General features: G+C 37.2%; 2 protein-coding genes and 1 pseudogene across 2 annotated transcripts; 2 read left to right on the top strand and 1 right to left on the bottom strand.

Annotated features, from left to right (window-relative positions):
* Positions 1-368: 368 nt before the first annotated feature.
* LOC146140474 (adenylate kinase isoenzyme 1-like) lies at positions 369-7110 on the top strand. The gene is made up of 5 exons (XM_083391839.1): positions 369-530; positions 4447-4610; positions 5134-5247; positions 5995-6186; positions 6643-7110. The coding sequence occupies exons 1-5, from the start codon at positions 404-406 to the stop codon at positions 6721-6723; spliced, it is 678 nt and encodes a 225-aa protein (XP_083247965.1). The 5' UTR covers positions 369-403; the 3' UTR covers positions 6724-7110.
* Positions 7111-8458: 1348 nt separating this feature from the next.
* On the bottom strand, positions 8459-16950 carry LOC146140472 (uncharacterized). The gene is made up of 6 exons (XM_083392631.1): positions 16771-16950; positions 16486-16559; positions 15262-15528; positions 14156-14289; positions 9553-9675; positions 8459-8694 (listed from the first exon to the last, which is right to left on the bottom strand). Exons 3-6 carry the CDS (start codon positions 15441-15443, stop codon positions 8459-8461), a joined length of 675 nt encoding a protein of 224 aa, XP_083248757.1. The 5' UTR covers positions 15444-15528; positions 16486-16559; positions 16771-16950.
* On the top strand, positions 12068-13069 carry LOC146140473 (uncharacterized; annotated as a pseudogene).
* Positions 16951-27345: the final 10395 nt, after the last annotated feature.

Raw genomic sequence — 27345 nt, 5'->3', positions numbered from 1 at the left:
AACTTAATCCAGATACACTAAAGGTTATGGCGGCGTATGAAAACTATAATTTTGCGTTGATAGCGAATTCACACACCGTGTAGAACTTTGCACAGCAGGTTCCTTGAAGTATCAAATCTTGATGAACAAAAGTATAGCAATTCTTGTTTTATGGTGTATTTCTGCAGTGTGTTATGTTATCTGTTGGAAGTTTGCAGTCTGTGTATAGGCAACACGTAATAGCGTTTCGGTTAGGCTTTCAAGCAAATGCTGTATTTTCTTCTTTGTGAGTAGGCCATGTCAAATTGTTAAAAGCTGAGAAGAAGGAAGGTCGTAGTAAGCTCGAACAACGCTGGTGAGAATGACGTCATAGCGCCGTACATGACGCCTATGCTATTTATTAGAGCTGTTCACTGTCATATACATGGCATCGTTTGGCTTACACATTGGCTGGTTAGTTAGCTATTGTGTTACTGGTTATCTAAAATTAAAATCGACTGTCAGCCAAAATCAGAGTGACATGGAAAATAAGCACATTATTTTTGTTCTCGGTAAGTACCTTTTGTAAGATAAGTATTATAACGCCCAATAACAGAATAGCATACTATTGTCAAAATGAATGGATGTATTACGTTCAGACTAGATTAGCCGATACTGAAATGTTTCCCCGTACTTTTCACGAGAGAAATTTGTGTTTATTGAACTTGATAGATGAACTTTGTTGTCCAAAAGGTTAAGGTTTTTATATAGTGAGAATTAATCTACTATAGCCTATTACATTTTAGTGCCATATGCCGCGTATGTAGCTGTGTTTCGAAAATATAATATATTAGCTACATTGACTTTTGCAAATAATCGTTTTTTAATCGTGTAGTACGGTAGCATCTTATATTTTTACAGACTACTTCATGTTCTGCAACTCGCCATAAAGTAGCTTCGTTGTAAATTATTTATAATCTCCATAGAACTCGACGCTTTCGGGTACGGTAATTAAGGAAAAAGGGCAATAACCAATAAAATTTATGCGATCACCTAATTGTCATATTTTCACCAATCAGTTTCACCAATGCTATAAAATATATATTTTATAGTATATTTCTGTATTAGCCTATATGTTAAATGTCAAAATCGATCTTAATAAGATAACTTTCACTGATAGCCGGATGGTGCAACGTAGACCCCATTAATTAGCGCTGAGTGTTGTCTTCGGCCTCCATTTTAGCTTTAGATGTTGTCATTATAGCTATAGTCTATAAACAGCTTTGTAGACAAAAGTAAGTGACGTGACTGGGACCGTTTTGGGTATTCATGACCGTTTTGGGTATTCGCAGTTATCTATGAGCCTACCTTTTAAAAGCGAGAATATTCTAAAACCTTAAAAGCCACATGCCTCAATTATAAAAAAATATTATTCGATTTTGTGACAGGCTTAGGAAATCGCGGCAATACATTGAACTGACCGGTTAGCAATTAAGTACCGTAACTTAGTTAATCATCGCAGCTGTTCGGCCTATCTATAATAAATTTAATAACTCTCCTTCAACCAATCGCAATACCCAAGTGGCCTTGCGTTTCAGGGTTAAGGAGGCAAACTCTAATTTGCTTTTTTTATCTATGTATACTGTAAGTATGTATAGCGTACTGTGCGGCTAAAGAATGATATTGCATTTGTTATGGTAAGTTGAAAAATATTAAATTCGAAACAATAAATCGTCCTTGTAGGCCTTAGTTACGTTGAAAAACGTGCGCATGCGCAATTAAGCCAGCCACCTAAAAGTTTATATTTTTGGTTGACAGAAACGTATAAACAAATAACGTAAATAAGCGTGGTGATTTGGCAAGCTGTTTGATACATTTTATCGCACAGGATCATGCCATATCTCCATTTCGTTTCGATTAGCCTACTTCGATAAAGAATATAGCAACAATCGCGTAATGAGCCCTACATGCTACAGCAATATTTCCCATGGGCCGTCGCAAGTTAATCTTAGCCAATATCGTTAAGCGAAAGAATGTCTTCCGCTCCCCATTAGCCTACATAGCAACTTAACTTTATGGCTGCAGCAAGTTGCATCCCCTTGCGTAACGGGACAGTTTAGACATACAAAAGAAGAAGAACTTTCTCAATATTTATTTACAAATCTCCATGACCACACAAACGCTTAAACTCGTGGTTTCAGTCGTACCCTGACAAGCCTGTAATTTAATACTGAATAGATAGAAATCGCTCTTCTGGTGTAAACGAAGTATAAACCAACGTTTCGGCAGCAGATACCAGCTGACCTCATCAGGGTTAATAATTAAAACGAGAGTGCGTTAGCCATCTTATATACTGAGAAGCAAAAAATTGAAAAAACTGTAGATAAAAATTAATAATTCTAGACGTCGCCGAAGTATGCGATAAGCTGTGACGCGCCGGAGTCATCCGGTGCAGGACTGCGCCAACGAGCGACTATCAGCTATTGCGTTATAGCTACAACGACGAGTAGATTGCCGGATACCATGAATCTTTTTTGTTCATGGTGTTAGGGCATTTGTCAATCAGGAATGATTCAATGAACCGTCTTTTGTAATAGTGCGGTTCCCAGTCTAGAATTTTACAATAATCCCAATCAATTCCGTGTCGAAGTTCAACCGCATGCTCTGCCAAAGCTGACCGGGATGCCCTTTCGTGGCGGACATCACGCATATGTTCCAGTTTCCTGGTATGAAAGGAACGTTTAGTTTCCCCTATGTATGTTGCTGAACAACCTCCACAGGGAATTTGATAAACAGCCCCTTGACGTTTTTCTGGTTTAACTGGATGGCTAACGCACTCTCGTTTGAATTATTAACCCTGATGAGGTCAGCTGGTATCTGCTGCCGAATCTCGGTTTATACTTCGTTTACACCAGAAGAGCGATTTCTATCTATTGATATGTTGGCTGGTGGAGCTAACTCTATTTTTAATACTGAATGTTAATATGCTAAAAAAGCAAAAGATATGAAATAAATCATTCAAGGGTAGACTTGCTTTGCAGGTTAATATGTCAAAATTTTCTTTATTGTTATTAGACCAGTTACCCCTAGTTCAGGGACGGGCAACATACCGCCCGCGGGGCGGGTCCGGCCCGCGACGAGATTTTGAGCGGCCCGCAGACAGTTTCTGGTCTTACATGATAATGTGGCCCGCGGCAGGCAATTCTGCCACAATCCCCCACTACTTGCTTACTACGATTCTTTATTTTGGGTTGAAATTATATTTAGATACTACAAAGATATTTTCCCATGGATTTGCCCAGAAACGTAAGTTTGAGAAGGACTGTCGCGAATTTAACAAGGATTGAATGCCTAAGTACTTTTTCAATCAAATCGGCAAGAATTAGTATTTTCTTTTAAATAACAAAATCCGAATGGTGAAAAACAAATGATTCCGATTGCACATCAATGATAATAAAGGATATTTGGATGTTAAGAGATAAATATAATTCGCTAATAAAAGCGTCATCAGTAGGGCGATTATTTTTTGACCTAACAAAATAAATTTTGACCTAAAAATATACCGTTTTTTTTTAGACAAAATTTTGACCTATTATAAATATATTGATTATTTTAAACAACAGCATAAGTGTCTTGGCGTCGTCAACAACAAACACGTTTTTGATGTTTCACTGACTATCGGTATTTTTTCGGGTTTATGCAAAATTATTGAAATCCTTAGTTAATATTTTTGTCATTTCAAGACGCTGGTTATTTTAGAAAATGTTGTCAAGAGAAAATAGGCAGCAAATACTGTTCAATACATTTGTCCAAATCAGAACTGAACAACTGTATAATGCAAAAACGAAGATAAGCCTAATGTGATAAACTTGGACAGGGTGGATAATTGTGGAAGCTCGCGTATACATAACACAGTTAAAATGTCGTTGAATATAACTAAAAAAAAACGTTTTTTAATAAAATTTTAACATAACGTCAATTATCAAAAAGCTAATAATAGTTTTTTTAATTTTGTAAACGATTTATGTGCATTTTTAATTGTTTTTGAAATTTTTACCTAACGTGTAATTATTTATCTCATAACATCCAAACAAACCGATTTTCGGTTTATAAAGTTGTACTTAGTTTATTCTTTAAGTCGGCAAAAAAGTGTTGCCGTGTTTAACGAGTACAACGTTGGTCGCTATTGTGCGACAAAACATGCAAGCTTTGACAGTACGGCCCGCCAAGTACTTCATTTGGCCATATCTGGCCCGCCGACCGGAGAAGTTGCCCGCCCCTGCTCTATAGTTGTTAACCTAAAATAGAATGGTGTTGCAAGCTAAAAATCGCTGGTTGGTTCGCAAATCCAGGCTGAAATTCTTATGTTGATTTTGAATCGGATCGGCACCGATACCACCTTAGTATTGATCGAGTACTGATGTTGTAAGTTGGCATGGGGTATCGGCTCCGATCCCATATTATCGGACATCCTTAATTTCCTCCCAGGTGGTCCGGGTTCAGGCAAGGGTACGCAGTGCGAGAAGATCGTCGAAAGGTACGGCTTCAAACATTTATCATCCGGTGATCTTCTCCGAGAAGAAGTGGCTTCCGGGAGTCCCAAGGGAGCAGAACTAAGGAAGATTATGGAACGAGGAGAACTGGTTTCTTTGGTAGGGTATTCCGATAATAGTAGAATAGCTGGTGTATATTGTTAAACTGACACGGAGACACGTGTTAATCAAATCAGTAAAATATTTATTATATCTTTTGGATAATCGCCGATAGTAATGTATATATTTTAGAAATAGATGGAATACATAATGGCAGTTACAAGTAAGTGTTGTTTACTCGGTTTTAATTTTTAATATTTTTTCGATTTTCCGTTATAGTCTGATATTTTTTATTGGCTTTCTAATAAGAATATTCTCTTGAATGACCGTTGTACATGCTATGAAAAAATCCTTGTAACAGTTTATAATATACAAAAAAATGGACATAATAAAACTATGTTGTTGATGTAGCAAACATGGAGTATAGCTAGAGATGCAAACCGACTAAATTAGCCCGCAAATAACAGGAATGCCTCAAAGCGATTTTCATTAGTTCAATCATAAACGGCAAGTCCCTACTAAGTATGTACTAATGAAAACGTATCCTCCGTGAATTAAAATGTATTATACAATTGTATTGCAGGATACAGTACTAGAATTAATAAAGACAAACATAATGTCGAACCAGGAGAGCAAAGGATTTCTTATAGATGGTTATCCCCGTGAAATACAACAAGGAATTGAATTTGAAAAGAAGGTAACAGTGGATCTTTTTGTGTGTATTAGTCTTCGTAAGGGTTTGGGCCAATTTTAGATAATTTAGTCCAATGAATCATTACATTTTAATCAATAAATAGAAAAGAAAATTGCATTAGAAATCTCCCAGTTCTTGTATTTACCGCTAACCAGGGCTGCGGAGTAAGGGTATAACCTTAGACCATGGAAAAATTCGGCCTTTTAATTTTTTAAGGTTAAATTTTTGTAAAGCTAATAGTGATACAGATCCAGTACCAGTACAGTAAATTGCAAAAATATGCCCTTCTCTGGTAAACAGCCTTAAGCCTACATTACACTTAATCCGCCCCTTAAACGAATTTTTAAGTTAAACAACTGTGTGTTGTACGTACAAATCAGACTCTTAACCAGGAATTCTTTTTTTACGCGGACCTTAAAATAATTTGGTATAGGGTTAAGTGGACTAGCGTCGGCAGGAAATTTTTCAGAGATGACGTGATAAAACAAGTAGACTTAAGAAACCTTCTGTTTTGCGTTAAGCTGATCAATAAAATATTTAAACTAGAATCATGCCTAAATACTTTCGAGGAGAGGGCAAAGGGTTTTTAATAACATTTTCTTTTGAAAAATTAACTAAATTTAACTTTATACACTAATTCAAGTATGCTTTTACGGATCCAAAACAACTATTCCACGAATTCCAAAGGGGTCCACTGACCACTGTTAAATAACCACTGCTATTAATGCATATACATTATTGATTGAACAGATAGCACCTTGTTTGTTCGTGCTTTGGTTCGATGTGGCACAAGAAACGATGAAACAAAGACTGCTGAACCGAGCCAAGACTAGCGGAAGAGCAGACGACAACGAACAAACAATCCAGTTGCGTCTAAAGACGTTTACCGAATCCACCGAACCGGTTATAGAATACTACAAAAAGCTCAACAAAATCGAACAGGTGATTATTTTATTATACTCGTTGGTTTTGGTATGGAACAATCAGTAAACAAGCGTAACGTACAAACAACAAAACATAGTATTGCATAAACGTGTTATAGAGGTAAAGCTTAAATAATAACAGTGTGGTAGCATTATTCAGAAGTAGGAGATTTTCAATGTACACAAGCCATTGATTTAGTTACCTTAATTAGATCCCAATTCAGATCGCACTAAATCCTTCTTAGCCTCCAGGAGTAAACTGTTTGTTGGACCGCATTATTTTTTGAAGGCAAATGGCGCAATAAACGAATTCTTATTACATTGCTGCTTCAATTTACAAAAATACTATAGTTATATCAGAAGAATCAAATAAAATCCTTCTCTAACTAAAATCTGTTAACCCGCTGCAAAAACAACGGCTTGAAAGCATTGATAAAACTAACACCAGACTAGATAAGCTTATAATTTTATTTAGATTCACTCAGAACACGATGTGACAACTGTGTTCGAATCTGTTCAAAACATCTTCGAGAAACACAATTTACCATCTCAATAATTGATGAAGTTATGTTATTTGTCGAAATATAGTCTACTATCAATTTTCTTAATTTTATGTTACTTATTCATTGCGTTAGTTAAATAAAATAAATATTGATATGCGTTAAAATTATTTGCGGTGTTTGGGTGGTATATATGTTTAATCAGTGTCAAAACAATTTTTTTCATAGGATAACCTGCAAAATTTTACCCAAGCTTACAAAGTTAGTGATTCTGTTTAAGCGAAAACTGATTTAGCCAGTCAACGGTTTGATGTATTTTGTGATCAGTTGTTTTCCGAAAACTCAGTACAGTCGGTTCTGCTCTTCGGACGTATTTTGTAAAATATTTGAACATTGACTATACGATAGATTAGATTTTGTCGGCACTCTTTTCTCATTGGTACATAATGCAAAATTTGACCGTTTCTTAAGGTTATATTATAAATGTAGATGGTAAGTTTAATAGACGAATAAAAACCTGAATCCAAAAAGAGGCTACTTAATTTGACCACATAGGACCTATATATGCTAATTGCTAGGGCTAAGGTATAGGCCTGTGGTGCTCAAACGGGGTAACTTGGCTCCATTTGGGGGACCTTTTAAGGAGGAAAGTTGTACCAGGAAGGAATTAAAGTAGAAAAGTTGACAAAAAACCTCAGTTTTTAGTTGTTTGTATTACAATAAAAAGCTGCTTCTTTAATCGTATAATGACTCATATAAATCTTCTATACTTGACATGTGCAGAGAAATAAATTACTTATTACGTGACGAACATGGATTATGTGGTGAAACGTACACAAACAATGACAGTAAAACTGTGTAGGATTAACAGCAAAAGTTGTTTTTTTGCCAATGTCCAGCTTACTGTAAGAAACAATTAGTTTGGTTCAAGGAAAGAGATTATTCTTACCCTTATTAAAGCGGTTAACTCGGTTGCACCAAGTAGTATATTTGCCTAAAACCCAAAGCGTATGTCTTGGCGACCGCGGGTCGAATGATATAATTGTAAGTATACTAAAAAAAAGTTCTTCTGGTATATACTTGTATTATTCCCGTCTGGATAAATCAAAAATAATTATGGACTGAAACATTTCCTTAAAAAAAAGCATTATTAACCATATTTGAGGGTCAATAAGCAAATGTTCCACACGGCCACACAAATTGAGCTGGCGAGCACTTAATACATATAGTTAACACTGACTGTTTTTCTATAAATTTGTCATATGCCACTGTCGTCCGTATATAATTAAGCGATCCTATACAGTAGGCGTGAACTGCAATTCTATATGGGTCTCAATTAAGTAACCACTCGGACTGCGCTTTTAATGAGCATTTCCTTGCAACCAAAACCAGTGGTCCACGGTTTATCACTGTTTATTTTTCCAGTTTAAAGACACAAGCAAAAATGAATATATATACACAATGATATTTTCATTATATGCTTTCTGTCTTTTTCAATCTGTTTTAAGGGACATCTTCTTACATGAAACACGCACGAAGCACTGTGAACAAATTGTATTGTACGTGGAAATAAAACATTTTTCATTTAGTTTGTTGTGGGCCTACTGTAATAGTGGTGAGATAATATTGCAACTGGAAAGGTCCAAGTCAAATACTATTAAGCATAACTAAAAATCAAATCTCTCACGTATAAAAATTAAAATAAAAACAATTTTACCAAAACAAACGTAACAAAAGCGAGGCGTTTTAATCAGCCTTTTTTCTCTAATTTTCCTAAAATTCTGAGAAGCACTATTGAACCGTACTATCCTCGTTTTGACTTCGCTCTTTCATCTTCCGCCTTCTAATGGGGGTTCGACGTTGAACCACTGCCTTGCTATCACTCTCCGAAGTCGAAGTTTGACTTCCTGATTCTTGGCTGTAGGCTGGACTGGGCGAGTCTAGATATTTCCCATGCTTGCCATCCACCAACATATTCGGTGATATGTTATAGCTCCTTTCCAATTCAGCTCGAATTCTCGCAGCACCTTTATAAAATTACAACGACAACTGCCATTTACACACTATAGTATAAGTTAAACAAAGCTTCCCATCATACGGACACGGTTTATAAAATAGCATAGGATTTTCTAAATAAACGCGTTTGGTGGGCTGCAAATACTATTTTATATTTCACTTGACGTGGCTATATATCCACTGCAAAGCTGATTTAATCGAAAATAAGTGAACACATTTTGTGCCTTGCATTAACTAACTTCGTACACTGCAATGTAATCGCAAAGTACGCATTCCTGTTCTAAAATCCCACTTGCTTTATGTGCTATAAATGTTCTACTTGTTTATGATTTCAATGATTTATTTGCTTTTGAGATTTTCAAAAAGCAAAAAAAGGCAAATTTGTTTTTTTATTGTGACCTGTGAGCGATAGGTTCCCTAACCCTGTGTTATAAGTTTATCCTATAGGCTTATACTTTATTTTAAATTCTACGAGCCTTACATCTTCAATTTGTGAACATTATCTTTCAATTTAAAACGTTTTACCAGTTGACTATCAAACTATGTACAGAAAGTGTCTTTGTAAGTAAGGTTAGTGAGCTTATTCATTTACAAGCAACTTTAATTGAGTCGCAAGGTTTAGTGACCCTCACACATTCAATCGATTGTTTTAAAAATAATCCAGCAAATTATCTTAAGATTTTTCACTTTAATAGTAAAATATTTTTGGGGGGCACGTACGGTTGACCCCTTGTGGACTGGAGTAACTTGTTTAAAAAAATGATTTGTTTTGTATTACTTTTCCATAAACGCTGTATAAACCAATTGGCGATTTTAAGACGATCTATTCACTATTAAATTTCAGTCCGAATGAATTGTGAGAAGCCTACCGTCTGTATTCAGCTGCAGCTCGCTCGTGATCGAGGTGTCTAGGAATGTCATGGCATTTTCCAAGTTTTGAACTTCATTCTTATTTGGTTCGCGGGGATGAAATCCTTTGATTTCTATCAAAGCTAAATGAAAAGGCGAAACTTTGTAACTGTTTTTCGATTCAGGGTATTTCATACAATTTTATCGCGTTACAATCACACAATTAAAAAGTAAATAATTTTTAAGTTTCTGTCCAATTACCACACGTTTAATCTTTGCAGCCAAAAATGGCCACAAATGTGCAGTTTCATTATTTGCAAACAAACAATAATATTATTTTCAAGTATAAAGGCCCGTTTACACTACACAGCTGCACTGAGCGGAGCTGAGCTGCACTGGGCGTGAAATTGTTTTCTCTACAGCTGCAGTGAGCTGCGCTGGGCGTAAAAATCGCGACAAAACGTAACATTTTTCTATAGCTGCACTGGGCTTGAGTTTAGCAAAAAGCGTGAAAATCGCTCCAAAGCGTATTTTTTCCAGCTGCACGGGGCTTGAGTTTAGCAAAGCGTGAAACGCTCGCCACAATATAATTTAAATGCAAATTACGTTTTGCTTAGCTCAGTGCAGCTGTAGTGTCAACGGGCCTTAACGGTTTACAATGGTATTTCAGGAATAGATTGTTCAGTACGCCGCGGACCTATAAGTAACCTAGCTATTCGTATTGTAAATATAGACATGTAGGCAAACAGGTCGGACTGCTAGACTTCAATATTCATAGAGTTGTTAATATATATTTATTTACCTATTCACAATGCCGTTTAGCAATAGTATCAGCCAATTAAGCAGTCAATTGTTATGCAATAAAGATTGCCACTTTTTTCGCTGTACGCCCGAAGATGAAAAACTTAGATAGCACTGGTTTAGAACAGAGAAACTTTAAAAAGCATTTTCTTGGAATATACAACTCTATTTATAAACAGGGATGAAAGCATGAAAGCGATTTTTTTTTGGTCGGAACGCATGTAAATTTTCTGCGATGACACAAAATAGACAACTAAAAAAACCTGCTGTTCTTGTTTGTTCCCGTGTGCAATACGCAATTGTATTCTGAGGCGAAATACTTTCTAACAGTTTGCAGCCAAGCATCCATTTGTTTATTGCAGCTTTGCGTGTCTAATCAACCAACGAACCTTTTCGCCACGTGAAACAAATAGACGTAATTTTTTGGCGTTTCGCGCGATAAACTTGGTTGAGTTGCATCATACCTCACCGGTTTGTTTTAGAACAACACGTTTCTTAAATTACTTGAACTATGGCGTTACTTGTGACGTCAAATGTAAGAATTTATTTGTACCTTTTACTTAAATCTATTTAGCCCAAAGGCGATATTCTATGATTTCTTGCGTCGTGTGACTGAACTTTAAAGTCCAACTTCTGTTAAATTTACCATACAAATGGAAAAGTTTGTCGGCCGGTCGGTCGTCCACACACGTTCGCACTCGTTTTAGGGAGAGAGACAGAGCAACGTATGGCTCATACTGCTCCCTCTTAAGCGAGTCGCCGGGCAAGTGAGTAAAAAAAATTGTTTCTTTCCGAGAAAGAAATTCGCGCATCTACATATTTTTTGCAGTGTATAAAAAACCGTGTGAAAAGAGTTATTCAATTTCAATACTTATAAGTCAAGATCGGTGCTTTGGTGTTTTAAAATAGGCTATACGAGTACACGTAAAGGCAAACAAAACATAACATATTGGAATTTATTGTTACCGAACGTATGCACCGTTTCGGTCCCCCAAAACACCTTAAAAAAACACAGCTGGCAGGTTTCGCAAAATATTGCGTTTATTGCAGCAGTTGAACAGTCAGCATTTGTTTTTTCAGCGAGCATTTTTCTCTTTTACGCAGTTTAGCACCGGAATTACGTATTTGCTTAAATATCACGCTATCAAGCAAGGTCTAAACAATTGCTGCTACAGTCCAAGTTTAAGTTATTCTCAATTGACAAATGTCACGGGTTTTCGTTCCTTAAAAGACGGATGACATGCTTATCCAAGAGTTGTGTGCTATAGTCGATTATTATTTAGTCGTACCATTTCAAAAACATCATCTTAAAATGTTTTTAAACATTTATAAGGTAATAACCTGCGTGACCGTAAAAATTAAGTCAAGTACATTGCCTTGGTCAAAAAATAAAATTTCATGTGGTAAAGTTTATACTTTTATGTTTAATAGGTTTTTGCAGTTCGAAATACATAGCGAAAGTCATATCTCCGCTAGTGGGAAACACAGAGTTCTAAACTCGTCAAATTTTGTTAAGTTGTTGACACAGTTGTCTCCCCTGTCCGGTGAAGAGGTTATGGTCTCATATGACGTTGTGTCACTTTTCACTAGTGTACCAGTGAAATTGGCAATGGATTTCGCGTCATCCAGAATTTTGGCCGACTACAGCCTCAAATACAGGACGGCATGGCTCTCGGCGGATATTGTGATTGGGTTGCAAATTTGTTTACAGCAAGCGTTTCTAACATTCAGGGGGAATTTTACCACCAAATACAGGGCACAGCGATGGGTTCTCCAGTTTCTGTGGTGGTCGCCAACATGACCATGGAAGCCCTGGAAGGAAAAGCCCTGACAACATTTGCCAACCCACCAAGGTTCTGGCGGCGTTATGAAGACGACATATTTGCCGTCATTCCTAAAGATCAGGTGGAACTATTTCTGCACCATCTTAATCAGGCGTAGCAAGGTATTCAATTCACCATGGAAATGCAACAGGGTAACCTCCTTTCATTTTTAGATGTCCTAGTCACAAGGACTTCTGTCGGTCATTTATGTTCAAGAGTGTACCACAAGCCAACAAGTACCGGCAGGTATCTTAATTTTCGTTCGCATCACCATATTTACCAAAAGAGAGGTGTCGTGCGATCACTTGAGGACCAGGCCCGACGCCTATGTTCTAACAGCATTGAGCGCGAGGTGGAACTTAAAAAGGTACACGAAGCCCTGAAGTCCAACGGTTACCCCAACTGGATGTTCCACGACCGACCGAATTCTGTTGCTACGCAGGTTAGTGTTGTGAAAAAAGGTGGGTTTGTTACGTTGCCCTACATACCAAAACTAACCGATGTGTTAAGACGTATGTTGGGAGAGCCACCTGCCAGTACTCTTCGAAAGCTTCTTAGTCACCCCAAAGATCCCATCAGTTCCTTTGACCAACGAGGTGTGGTATATTCAATCCCCTGTGCGGATTGTAATTTGGTATATATCGGCGAGACTGGAAGGTCATTCAAGACTCACCGTAAAGAACACCAAAGGGACGTGGCAAATAACGACGCAAAGAAGTCTGCACTTTCATACCATACTGTTTCCCGAAACCACCAAATTGATTTTGATGGCGCTTCAATAATAGCACGAGAATCAGACTACAGGAAAAGATTATTTTTGGAATCGTGGAATATTCATAAGAAGGGTAACACCATGAACGTAAAAACTGACGTGATGCTTTCTGCATGCTACAAGCACCTGCTGAAGGACTAGAGGCAGTCACTAATTACTTTCTTATCGTTTTGTTGCTCGCGTTTATTTCTGATTTTTTCCTTTTTTGCTTTCCATTTATTGTACGAGCGTTCAGTGTCAATCACCCTGACGAAGGCGGCTTGTATAGGTTGCCGAAACGTTGGATAACAATTACAATTACCAGAGGAGCTGTTTTTGATTTATATGAAGAAAGAAGATACGTAAAAGCTATCACAAGGTGGAAATCTAACCAACAGGGGCGAATCAGCAAACTCTTCACCCAGCTCAGAAGATGAGCAATTTGAAAAAAAATTCCATCGGCAGACAAAAAATCGCAAAATTAAAGCAGAACCTTCAGAATTCAGATGGAAGTGCACTTCAACTGTATAAAAATGAACTTTACCAATGCATTATCCAACATGGAGAATAATGATAGGTCCTTAAAAGTGGCTGTCATGGATGCAATTTCCATGTACCCAGGCATTCTGCAAAAAGTGGCGTAGGCCTACTCGGTTACAGCTTTGCCTACAACACAAGTGAGTATGGAAAGACTTTTCCCCGTATTGCGAATCATTCGTTCTGATTTAGGATGCTCCATGAAAGAAGACTTTATAGAGGCAATATTATTCATTCGTACGAATAGTTTTTAAACACTTCTTTGTGCAGAAATAAAAGTTTTGTGTTTATTGATTGTGGTGTTTGTTTGTCATTATGTTAAAACGCTAGATATTGCAAATTAAGCGTTTATCCTTAAACGTCAGTTTTTGACTTAATGGGACCTGAGCAGTGGTATTGATAAGCTCTGTGGCTAGAGCTAACTTATGATAAAAGACAGCTCCGGAGATGGAGCTGGAGCAATTTAACATTTACGCCTGCTCCAAAGCCCTGCAACAGATTACAGTATAACATTTAACCACATGTTGATAAACACTGCGCCAGGGCGTCAACATTTGTAAAACTTGATTTTTAGCTCAGTATTGTACGGGAGGTTTTATTATAACTTTAGTTTAAAATTTTGTTATTAAAACATATTTTCAACAACTATACGTTTAATTCACTAGTCACATTGTACAAAAATACCTAACAAATGTACAATTGTGTACGTACATTTTGGTCCAGCTAAAAATGTTTGTCCAATAAAGCCTTTCTTCCGGCGCGTGTGTCCCATTACAACCAACTTAAAATACTTCGACTCTATTTCTTCTTTTGTGTAGTTTTGAAAGTGAAAAGCATGTTGCCAGCTGAAAATTACCAACAAGTCCCGTTAAATTATAGCATTTAAAAACATTTCGGCTTCTTTTACAAAATTGTGTCATAAATTTGTTGATTAACATTTTGCAGTTATGATAAAACGTGAAGGGGACCATTTTGCAGCAGTGTCGGTAAATAAATCTTGTTAGAAAGCGAAAATCGATTTTAATCGTTTTTTTATTACCCCAATCTGTGTATAGGAAAAACATTCAGCCCTCAAAGAACAAACCAAGTAAGGCACTGAAAAGATTGTACAGGAAATATCGTAATTCAAAAAGTGAAAAAAAAAACAGGTACAGTTTTCTACAGTTTTATTTTTATTTTGTTTTACCTCTAAACTTAAAAATTCGAACTGTCTCGAATTAATAAATAGACTCTTATCTACAAATTAATCAAAAAATAAATTCGTCTTGGGAACTTTAATAGCAAACACATACTTTTACAGTACTATCTTTATAACGATATCCCCCAAATACATTTTCTCCCCTCCCTGGTTTATGCAAAATCGAATCTGCCTAATTTTTCACCGCAAAAGTTTTTTCGACGATAGTCATTGTTCAGCGAAAACGAGAAAAGTTAGGGGTCCGTTTTATCCCGCCTTTCCCTACATATTATGGCTGTCCAAATCATTATATGTCAATTTTTTTATGAAAAAACATTTAATTGAGTCCAATGTTCTCCAAAAGCGACAAAAACGCACCAAAATAATTGCGACTCCAGATTCTGATATAAACTTGAGTCAACCTAACCTGGCAACAACAATGGTCAGAAAAATTTTAGATAGTCATAACAAGTTGTGAAAAACAAAACTTTGACTAGAACTTTTGAGTAATGCTTGAAATTAAATGTGGCTTTAATACAATAGAATTAGTGTATTTTATAATTTATTTGGTGAAACTGGGCAACTGCTGTAGTTTATTGGTACCGGTACGATACATGGGTAATCGTAAATTGTTTCTTACCTAGCCCTTCCTTTCTTGGAAATATTGCAATTCTCTGTCCTTAATTTGCTACTTGAGAATAACTCGCGTTGCATATCAGGAAGAAGCAGTACTGACACGTAACACTTCTCATATTCATCGTCGTCCTCACCTCGCCCATTGTTCAGGTGATTGCCACACTGGACAGTCAATGTGATTTCCATACTGCATTTTCTGGTTGTCTTGTGGTTTTTGTACGTCGTAGATGTTATCTTCTTCGTAATATCATTATCGTCGCTGTCATCATTACTTGTAAAACATTTTTTTCATAACAAATCCAACAACAAACACTAGTTATTTTTATTTTTATACAAATAACTGATAACACAGTAACACAATAGTAAAAATGTGAATTAGTTTTACATTTAACTGAGCAAAGAAATAATTTTCAGTAATACATTTTCTGTTTCGGATTTAGCAACCCCGCACCCCCTAGGACAGCGGTTCTTAACCTATGGGTAATTACCCATATGTGGGTAATTTCAGAATAGCAGGTGGTAATCAGCTGAACCAGAATATTTAAAATTATGATTGTAACAAACAATGTCACAGCTGTAAGTGGTAAGTTGCTTTATTACTTACACTCTTTTTGGTGTATTGAGGACTTTTAAAGCAACCAAACAAGCACAAGGATAGTTTACGATTTTTACCATTGTTTCGTCATAGTCATCATTTTTGTGGCCGGTTTTACGTATTTTATTTTTTCGGTGACGTAATAGCAAGATTTTAAGTGTATCCGCTAACGGCTAGCCTAGCTATTTTTTCATAATCAATTTGCTGTTAGTGTTTATTTTTAATGGTTTTTTTAGTGGAGTTTTTTGGAGTAGTGTGCAGTAGCTATAAGTGCATTTAGAGTTAGTGTTGAGACGATCGAGCTATAATTTGTTGAATAACACTGTATTATATTTTTAGTATGGTAAAATAGCAAAATGGATAAAATTGGATTTCGGGTAGTGGGACTTTGATCTGGACAGAAATGGGTAATAAGGGGAAAAAGGTTAAAAACCCCTGCCCTAGGAACAGTTCTCGCACCCTGGTTAACCTGCACTAAATGATAACAATGCGTACCCAGATTTCGTTAAATTATATTAGGAGACATCGAACGTTTACCAAACGTGCAGTTAACTATTACACAAATGTGCTGTTAACTATACTTTAAATAGAACCTGTTGTACAGGGTTTAAAATTCCTACACAAATGACTTACTGCTTAACGTGGAGTAAACTTGCAAGGGATTTGTTCCGTAGTGAGCAACGAATTTGAAGGGTAAGTGTCTTCGGCTACAAAACAAATTTCAATACAACGAAGCTATGGGTGTTGCAGTATTTACCGACAGAAGTTCAAATTGAAATACATTAAAAAGGAACAAGAGTGTTTCCTTTATAGTCATAGTTTTTTAAGTTTTGGAAATCGCAGCGTTACAAAACTAAGGTTTTATGTCAAAATAAAATATAATTTTACGTACGACCTAAATTATTGTTTGTTTCCAACCTTTGCCTTATCAGATTCTAGTTGTATTAGAAAACGTCGCCTTAGTTCTTTCTTTTGGTTTGTGTACTTCTCCAAAAATGGCGACAGCTCTCGAACACCAAATAAAGTACTGTGTCGCAATAACCTTGTGCATTCTTGCGCCTTGTATTTATCAGGAAACCTTTCACGAAAATATTTGGCCATTTCAAGCAGAGTGGGTGGTTGCTGTTCAAGGCAAGTGCAGGGAGGGTTCCTTTCGCTTGTCAAACAGTTACACATTTTGCAGTTTAATTCAGCTATTAAAGACATATTGATTTCTGGGATTCACACAAAATGAATTTATATGCTTATAAGTACTCAGAAATAAATTCCGTATGCATGCAACCTACCCGACATAACCAACATACAGGTTTTTTTAAGGTTTGGTTTGGGTGACCGCTAAGTAGTTTTAAGAGACCGCAAGTGTTTCATTTAAATACCAAAAATAGCCATATTTGTTGCAAGTCCAAATTTTGGGAAACCGCTGGAGAAATTTGGGGGACCGTTTCGGGAGCGTCAGAGCATACGCAGAGCGGCTGTTTTTAGCGATGCTTACGACGCGTTAAGATGAGCTAACGACGCTACGACAAACTTTGTCGGGCCTACGTAAGGACGTCGGGAGTGTAGTAGGCTAGTCAAATCATGGTCTGACTTGTATTTAGTTTTAACCAAGCATAATAATAGCACAGGACAAACAAACAGGGTAAAAGTATTTACAACTTGTATTGTCAACAACTGTTAAGTGTAGTTTGTGTTATTCTGCTAGGTTGCTGAACAAGGCGTCCTGATGACCGTTTCGGTCCCCCAAAACACCTTAAAAAAACACTGGCCAACATATATTAAAATTTTGAAGTATTAAGATAGTGTAGTTTATGTATTCTGCTAGGATGCTGAACAAGGCGTCCTGATGATTGCGACAGCGCACTACCGTTAGTTTTATGAACACAATTTAGTTTTGAGCAGGGGTGGAAATATATTTTTAGAAGGGACGAAATAAATTTACGTCATAAATTTTACGTCTGGATTTTAAAACAAGTAACCGTCGAAATCGTTGAACAGCTGTCCTAATTAATTTTAGGTAGGATGTAACAGCAAAATAATCTAGCAAAGCTAGCAATTCAGGTCAGACACATTAACCATATCTTAAAAGATATATATATATTTCGCCAACTAAGGCATTGTCAGTATATCTGAATAAAAACAAGCGCAACAGTATAAGAAAGAGTCAGAAACATTAAAGATTAAATAAAACAAAGTAAAATAACTAAAAAATAAAAGCTATTAAATAGTAATGACATCCAAGTTGTACAACCCCTGTACAGAAACAATAAGAACGGGTCGGGAGAAACGCGGCAACGCAAAACAACGGCACAAAAACGGCAAGGCAAAAAGAAAAAATGGAGTAGAGGCGTAAGGAAACGATAAGAACTAGACACACTACTACTTAATTTGGGGCAGTACCATTTTTTGAATATTGATTCTAGCTTTAATTTTGTTAAGCCATCTATCCTCACAAATGTCTAACATGTGGAACGGTGGCTGGGCAACAAACTGAACAATATAACAGCTAGAAATTAACGGTATACAATCAAGTATATCGGGGTGGAATATGGCGTAGTGATTTGCAGTGCGGTTTTGTCACTTAGACCATCGTGTCGAAATGCGTTCCATAAAGAACGGTGGGTAGACCAACGGGTGGAAAACATATTTTATTTTTGTTTTGCCCCACGTATTGTTCTTTACACTATTTTTGTTTTGCCCCACGTATTGTTCTTTACACAACATGCATGTAGCAACGTATATACCGTAATTGCGGCAGGTAAGCGCTTCCTTAAGCGGTATAGCATGGCTGCGTGTGGCTATGTGTGACGTTAAGCTCACCATTGCGATGTGTTTGCCGAAGTGGCCACACAAAGCGCAATGTCCGCACGGGTGGCATCCCGCAGGTAGGGTCCCTTCTTTTTCAACGCCGTGCGCGATTCTTTTATAACCTGTTAGGAGGTTACCAAATGTAGCCGGCCTCTTGTAGGTGATGGAGATGTTCGGTTTGAAGACCAGCTCTTTTTTAGAAGGTCTTAATAGTTGAGGAAAATTGGTAGCCCAAACATCCCTCTCAACAGGCTCGTTCGATTGACTTGTTTGCGGTGGGAAGCGTTCTGTCCACGTGCTTACCAGGGTGATTATGTCTTCCGTCATACCTTTAGGAAACCCAGAGCGCAGTGCCTTTAATTTTAGGTTGAAGAGGCTGTCGAGGTAATCCTGATGTTCCTCGTTTAGGCGTCGCATTCTGACGGATTCTCCATGAACGATAGATTTAAAGATTGACAATGGGTGATGTGAGGACCCCTGTAGGAAGCAACGACCTATTGCAGTGTCCTTGGTGTGATTGACCGTCTTGAGTCTAAATTTGGATGTGGTAATCTGATGTTCGACATCAAGGAACACCAGTTTGCTTCCCGTTTTGCTCGTGTTGGTTTGCGCAAAGGTCAGCTCTAAACCAAAAGTTTTAAAAATGGAGTAGTGATGACGTTAAGCGTAGCTTTGTCACCGAAGCATAAAAATACCATATCGTCAATAAAACGTTTAAAAAATTCTGTGCTGCTTAAGATAACAGTGGCTTGAAGAATGACATAGTGGACAGCAATGTTGGCAAGGGAGACCGAATGGTTGTCTCCGGTGGCAATCCCGGTACTTTGTTTAAAAATTTTTTGCGTAAAATGTTGTAAATTGTTATTTTCTAGAGTGAGGAAAATAAGTTTTATAAGTAATCGTATTGACGTTGGTTTGAATGGTGATGCTTTACCAAGTGAATCCATTAAAGCAGAGGAAATAAGCGTTCTGCGGAGGTTGGGGTAGAGTGATTTTACGTCCGCTGCTACAAGGTGGAGGTTGCCTGTGTAAAACTTCAAATCGATGGTATCGTAGTTATCAAGTTTCCACATCACCAGTTTTTTAATGTAATCGCTACTGTCTCGACAGTATTCCGATACACCTTGTTTACAATAGGAAACGCTGATGGGTTTTAAAATAAGTTCCAAAAAGGCAGTTATTCTCGACAGGGGCGTATGGCCGGACGATTGCAGTAATCTGACAGGTAGGTCATGAACACTGATGTTTGGCAAGTTTTCCACGCTTATTTTATGGGTTTTGAAAAGCGGATAGGCGTAAGCTGGCGTAGTACAGCAAAAAAATTTCGCTTTGGGTCCGGTGATATGATGATAACTATTATCCGCCTGCTTCATACCAATGGTGTGTAGCAGTAGGTTATTATCTACAATTGCCTTTTCGTGCAAAGAAATGATAAGGGTCTCATACCTTTTACGCACTCCAATGATGTATTTTTGGTAGGTTTCAACGGTAAGGTCCAAGCGTTCCAGGTTCGATAATTCTTTGTCCATAATCCGTTGGTAGTCACTGTAGTTAAGAACAATTATTTTCCCATCTTTGTCGGCATTACAAATCACAATCTTCCTGGCAGCGGTGAGGCGACTTAGGTTCCTGAGGCTTTGTTTCATTTCCAAGTTGAGGTTGTTTTGCTTTTGAAATTGCCTTTTAACCCTGAAGCATACATTTCTAAGCTTGGAAAGAACAAGTTCCCCGTAAACGATAGTGCCCTCGTCGAGGAGATCTTTATCTGGTCTAGAATATTTGGGAATTTTGAGCTTCTCCGGAACCTTCACTTGGTCTTCATTTGATCGGTCACCAAATACGAATTTTCATTCGATTCGGCGTAGGTGCGCAATAGCGTTAATCCACTCCTCATTTTCTGTTTTGTATGACCAAGATGGTGTGGGAACAAAATTCAAGCCTTGGGCTAATAAGCGCTGATCGCAAGCCCTAAGCACAGTTGACGACTTGTTGAGAATTGTGTTGTTGGATAGTTGATGTAGAAAATTTGTCTTTTCAACCGCCTTTCTTCGCCTGTATCTCCATCTGTCTCTCTTGTTTTTCTCTTTATGCCTTAGTAGGTTGCGTGTAGTTGCGCTTAAGCATAAAGACGTCAAAATAGCTTTTTGACGTTGCCCTAATCTATTGAATTTGTCGATACATTTCCGTTTGATATTACGGGAATATCGAGCATAAATTTCCCGTTCTTTGAGGATTTGATTCCAAAACACTTTTAACCGTGACCCTGTCTGGTGAAGTTTGTTATTTTAGTTTGTTTCTGACTCTTTCTTATACTGTTGCGTTTGTTTTTATTCAGATATACTGACGATGCCTTAGTTGGCGAAATATATATATATATATCTTTTAAGATCGGGTTAATGTAGAATTGCTAGCTTTGCTAGATTATTTTGCTGATACTGATCAGAAAGTAAGGTCGACATTTATCTTGCCAGGGTCAAGGTGATTTCCATTTTTAACATATTCAGTGCAACATAGATAGGATGTAGGTATAAATATTTTAGCAATAAAAAGCTTTGGTTTATTTTCAAATATAAATTGTATCTTATAGTTTACTTAAAGTAAAAAATATGCTGAGCTTACTAAAATAGATCGCAAAACTTTTTCAAAAGCGTAAATAAAATAAAATCGCAAAACTTGCTTAAAAGCGTTAAACACAATAAAACTTTGGACCATAATGGTTGGAGGTTGTAGTAAGACGTAATAAGAATATCAAAGCCCATACAGAAGTAGGTATCATTTTAGCGTTTCGAATAACTCTATATTGATTTTTAACATCAATAAATCTTTATTCAAAATGAATAAAAGCCATAAACTTGTTAGTGTGTGACGTAACAATGAACCGTGTTTGCAAACAATAAACAGTATTTACAAACAAGGAACTCACGAGTTACTCTCTGTGAATATTTGATTTATTTATTATAAACAGTACGTAAATAAAAAAATTGGTTTTAACCAGGGATTCGAACCGGAACCGAACCGGAACTTTATGAACTGGTTTTTGTTTTTTCCGAATCGTAACCGAACCTGAACCGTTTTTTATAAGATTTTAAGGAGCCGAACCGGAAGTACCTGAACCTTAACCGAACCGGAACCTGTAAACAAAAGCGGTTCGCTTCAGCATGACGTCACAACTTGTATTTTACAGAGTCAAATTACGCCATGTTCGAAATTTTATGAGAAAATATGAATATTAACTGAATAAAACGTGGATTTTTTTATTTTCCGATATTTTAATAATGAATTGCTGCTTTTTTTTACGTCACACAACTTAGATTAAATGGCTTAAAATTCAAAGATTATTTTCTACATTTATTGACCCACATTTTTAGATTGAACGCAACTTATATTCTATCCGAACAGGAACTTTATGAACCGGTTTTGGAATAACGATGAAATGAACCGTAACTTTTAAATTTCTCCGAACCGAAACCGGAACTGAACCGGAAAAGTCAAACGGTTCGACTCCCTGGTTTTAACAAAAATCGTTTTCCGTATTGTTAATGTATTGGCAATATTTTTTTTATACAGTAGGCCTACGGTTAAATCCCGGAGATATAAGGAGAATTTGTCATTTCTCCCTGACGCAGATTTTCAACGTTAAATGTCGATAAAAATCCTGACGTTTGACAACCATGGACTAAACGGCCGTAAATAAATAACATTAAAAGCGACTATTAAATGGCATCAAACATGTGTTTGTCAGTACTGTAAAGTCCTGTATATCGAATATTTCATTATATCAGGAGTCGGCAACCCCTTGCCACCGAAATGATTTTTCAGGGCACGCTAAATGATTTAACGCGCACATTATAATAACCTTAAGAAAGCGCAACGATCACAACCACATCATTACCATTATTATTACATCACTAACTCTAGTTTAGTTATCAGTTTTTATCAATAACGCTAACTATAATTGGTTGCACACAATTCCAATTTGTGTCACAAATTAGTGTCTTAACTGTTGTATTTAACATTATTTTTTAGGGCGTTAAACTTGTTGTTTACGACTAGCGGTTCGTATTACGACACAATGCCTCAAAAGTGGCGTGATGCGTTAAACTAAAAGCAGGGCATTCTACATTAAACGTAAGCACGTGTGTTTTTTGCGACTGAGAAACCAAGAGAAAGGCGAAACTGATAGATAACATTTCTAGGTATTGGGGACAGTATTGTGTTCAGTTCGTTTTTTTCCAGCAGGTTTAGGGCATCTTTACAGAATTCAATTAATAAAATTAGGCTTAATGGCGGCTCCCAAGATACGTAAATTAGATGTCAGATCACAGCAGGGCTGCGGAGTCTTCGGGACTCCATGACCTATGAGTGGATTGATAAATATCTTATTTACGTAAATCGGGGAAATACAGGTTGTACCAGGGAGTCGAACCTGAACCTTTTAAATTGCTCAAAACCGAAACCGGAACTGAACCAGATTCCGAAAACATCCTTGAACCCGAAGCGAACCTGAACCGGAAAAATCAAACGGTTCGACTCCCTGGGTTGTACCGTCTGAGCCGGTTTTGGAATCGATGAAATTGCATATTTTTTCCGGAGTCGTTCATTTTAACCGACTGCGGAGGTTGCCAGTGCAAAATCAAACATAGAAAAATGTTTGGCACTTAAGTTTTTGATATTTTGACTTTCTATATAAACTGCCACACTACATACGAAAGGTTGCCAACTCCTGCATTATATGATATAAAGTAGGTTTTTAAACAGCTCGTTCGATTCTTCCTCTCATTTTGCGTTTTATTTAAAACAGGAATATTCTATAAGAATGTAGTAGGCCTACGTGCACAGCCTAACTGTATGTTTTTGCCAAACTGGAGTACGGTTTACTTTCTAATCTAATTTCTTACAGTGTCTGTGACTAAAGATTTGCACTAATGAAAAATATACCGGTACGATGCGTTGTGTGGGACTTGGGTCAAGTTTTGGACAGGATACCACAATATTGAATCACTATCTGCCAACCCTTAGCGAAATACCTCGACCTACCTAATGTCCGTAAACATTGGCTGTATTGCGTTGGCCCTTGAATATTAGCATTATATATTTCTGAAGTAGGCTTATGTGTATTGCAAAACTGTTTTTGCAATGATGTCTATGTATCTACCCAAACAAAGAGATCACTTAAAACAAAACTACAAAGTTTAATCTAACTTAGTCAAACCATGTATTGCTTAGCTTTGTATTCAAAGAATGTCGTTCTAGCACTATGGGCGAAACGTCTCTATTCTCATGCTAACCATATACAAGACGACAAAGTGACTCATGCATGATTTGTCTGCTTCTTAGTCAACAGTGGAACCGGAAAACAAACATAGCAATGTTGAACTGTGCACCGTTGCATGTGCAAACATTTGTCAAAACATTGTTTAAAAGATAACAAATGAACAAGTATTTATATTCTAATTTGCATTCTAAAAACGAAACGTCCGGGGGTTTATGTTTCTAACTATATTTGGGTTTGTGTGAAACTTTAAGGTTTGTGTGTTGGGGTGGGTCATATATTATTATTATTAATTCTTACATATTTATGCCTTTCCTTGCAATTTAAACTTTGACAAATCGTTTAGTTACTGTTAAAATAAGTGTAGTAGGATTCTATTTCAGCGCCGAATCAGTAAACTGATATACTTTGTTAGGTTTTGTAATATATTTTTTATAAAGTTTTGGTATGTTGCCAAATAACTGGGATTATAAAAAAATTCCCCGGATTCTGGATCGTTAATTCACGGGAAATCCCGGGTATTTCCGTCGAAATATTCCCGAAGAGGAACCCTAATTCCTGGGCCTACAATCAGTGTGTAATTTGATAACAATTAAAATTAAGTGTCTCTGATATGGTAAATATAAAGACTCTTGGGACCTCTTTTGACCCCCCAATAGCAGAAGTACCTTTATTGGGTGGTGTTGGTTCATCAGTTTTCATCTTGTCTTCCTCCTCCTTGTTCCCGGAGCTGATCGACACGTTATCGGGGTTGTTCTTCGTCAAACTGGAGATTGTGGAGCCGGATGTCTGCGAGGTCTGGTGCGAGGCAGCTCCAGGTCGCGGTGTGGGATTTGGGGGTATACGACCCCCAGGGCTAGTGATCTCTGCTCTCCCAATGTGTTGGAGCTGTACTGGATGTTTCAGTGGGGTGGAGGTCACCTCGACCGTTTCTCCAAAGTGATGATCAAGGGGGAAATAATCCCCAAGTGATGGGAGGTTTTCTGCATTCTTCCTCTTCCGCCTCTTCTCTCTTCCGCTCATTCTCCAACGCTACTCTCTCCTACTTATCCCGGTTCTTTTTTTGAAGCTTGTCGCATTGTTCAAGCCCTGGCTTCTTGCAATAGCGACAGCACTCAGGCTGCTCGTCGTAAAAGACCCTTATCTTGTGGGAGGCCATCATTATTTTTTTTTCGATGGTATATTGCTCCACCGTCTTTCTATTTAAGTCAAGGACTAATTTACCGGAGCGTATGTTGCGTGAATCTTATTGTTCCCTATTGACGGAGCATGGGGCTACTTTATGGTTAGCGTTCGACGGTCATAGGCTTCATCCGAGGAGGCAAATAGCTGACCCGGACCTTAATAACATTTTCTTGATAAAGATATGTGCCTGCTCATCACAGCGGCAACACAACAGTGTGCGTCTATTTGGTTTCTGGACGAAACATTCCAATTCAGTTGTATAATTGAATTTGATCATTTCAAAGATCGCCCGATTGTCCGATGGTTTATATTGGCGAAACAGGGCGGTCATTTAACACACGTCGGGTGTGGCAGTCCCTTTTAGCAAGGCTTGCCGTATAGTAAGGTGAAACGGTAGTTGAAGAAATATATGCCAGAAGAACCTATTTTAAATAAACTATGCCTGGTATCAAATAGCATATTTAAGGGATAGATATACAGCAATCCAAACACAAAACTAAACTCACATACATATAGTTAGAAGTGTTGCTATTTCACCGCATGCGCACGTCGGACTTGGTAGTCGGGTGTCATACGTAGTTTTACTCGTCTCGACTCCTATTGCACAGCAATTGTTTCTATGGTTGGATGTTTTAGATACAGTATATGTGTACGTTTTCCAAGTTAGGCTGATTGAAGTATTTTGTTGTCGGTTGCTAACTTTTTTTGTGTGTGTTTACCCATGATTGTTTCATTTGCTTAATTAGGGTTTAAAATCTCCAAAGTTTTGTAACTTTTGTATGTTTTCCGTGCACACTGCACATACATAGGGTAACCATTTTCACAATCGTTTATCTACTTGGTAGCCGCGCACATGTTGTGTGGTTGGTGAATGCATGTGAGGATTTGTAGCAATAGGACACACGGACTCCTGAGTTCACACCCCTTATCCTATCGCGCCAACCTTTGTAAATGTATGCCTTGTGTCTCTTGTTTGTACAAGGGTCGACCATAAACGCAGGATATTTTTCTCTTATGCCGTTATTTTTAAGGGTTGGCTGGTTAGCAAGAGTGTAATCTAACTAGAAAATTAAAAAAAGAAAACAAATAGTTGCCGTACATTTTTGTTGCGATATATTTAAACATGTTATAACCTAACGTCCTAACTAATCAAATTATATAATATGGCGCCATGCTGGAGTGAACTCTTTGTTTGGCAGGTCGGTTGGAGTTCGAGTGAGCTATGAGTATTTATCCAATGAGATAAAATAAAACTGTGACGTCACTTCGCATATATCGTATTTTACTTCGGCCTGGTCACGGTTGAATGCATAACAATAAAAACAAGGTCGTCCGTATCCAAGGTTGTTCATGATAAACGTTTGTCATGCAAATTTGTTTAAGAAAAGTCTGCAATTTTTTCCTTTTTAAATGAAAAATTATTTAAAACCAATGTTTGACCCCAGTGACAAAACAATAACAACCAGGTGGAATTTTGTGCAATTAAAATTGAGTTAATATCATTAACTGAAGATGATACAAGCTCGCATCGAGACGTCTTAAACTCTTAATCAAGATGATGTCGATCTATTGAACCTTTTTGACTATACAATTCATCAACAAAGTACATTACATATCCGTGCATAGTGTGGGCCTATAACCAAGTATTTCACACCAATTTTAAATAAACAAATCTTTGTGTTTGTATTTATTTCATCTGTAAGTTCGTTACATAATATCAGTGTTGTAATGACTTAAGTCAATGACTTGACTTAAGTGCACTTAAGTTACTGTTTTTAAATGACTTGACTTGACTTAAGTCTTCTGAGCAAAATGACTTGACTTAAGTCATTTGGATAAATGACTTGGGTTAAAATAAATTGTTTTAATTAAGCAATTATTTATAAAATTGGGTTATTTATCCCAATCTTTGCACATAAGAGAATTTGCTTGACATATGCTGCTTTTATGTTATTTTTTACTTGAGTTGCTCCTGATAATCGGAGGAGTTTGCCGGTTTTCATAATTTAAAGTTTTATTTTTTTTGACAAGGGCTGGACTTGAAGTTGACTTGCTCTAATTATGACTTGACTGGGACTTGACTTGGGCAACCGCGATGACTTGGACCGGGACTTGAGTTGTTATTTATTCAAAAAGACTTGATTGGACTTAAGTTATTTTACGAATGACTTAACTGGGACTTAAGTTGTTTCAAAATGACTTGTTTACACCACTGCATAATATTACAACAT

Source organism: Ascidiella aspersa, chromosome 6 (assembly GCF_963924565.1).
Source record: "Ascidiella aspersa chromosome 6, kaAscAspe10.2, whole genome shotgun sequence".
Classification (NCBI taxonomy): domain Eukaryota; kingdom Metazoa; phylum Chordata; class Ascidiacea; order Phlebobranchia; family Ascidiidae; genus Ascidiella; species Ascidiella aspersa.
This window is presented reverse-complemented; position numbering and strand designations above follow the sequence as displayed.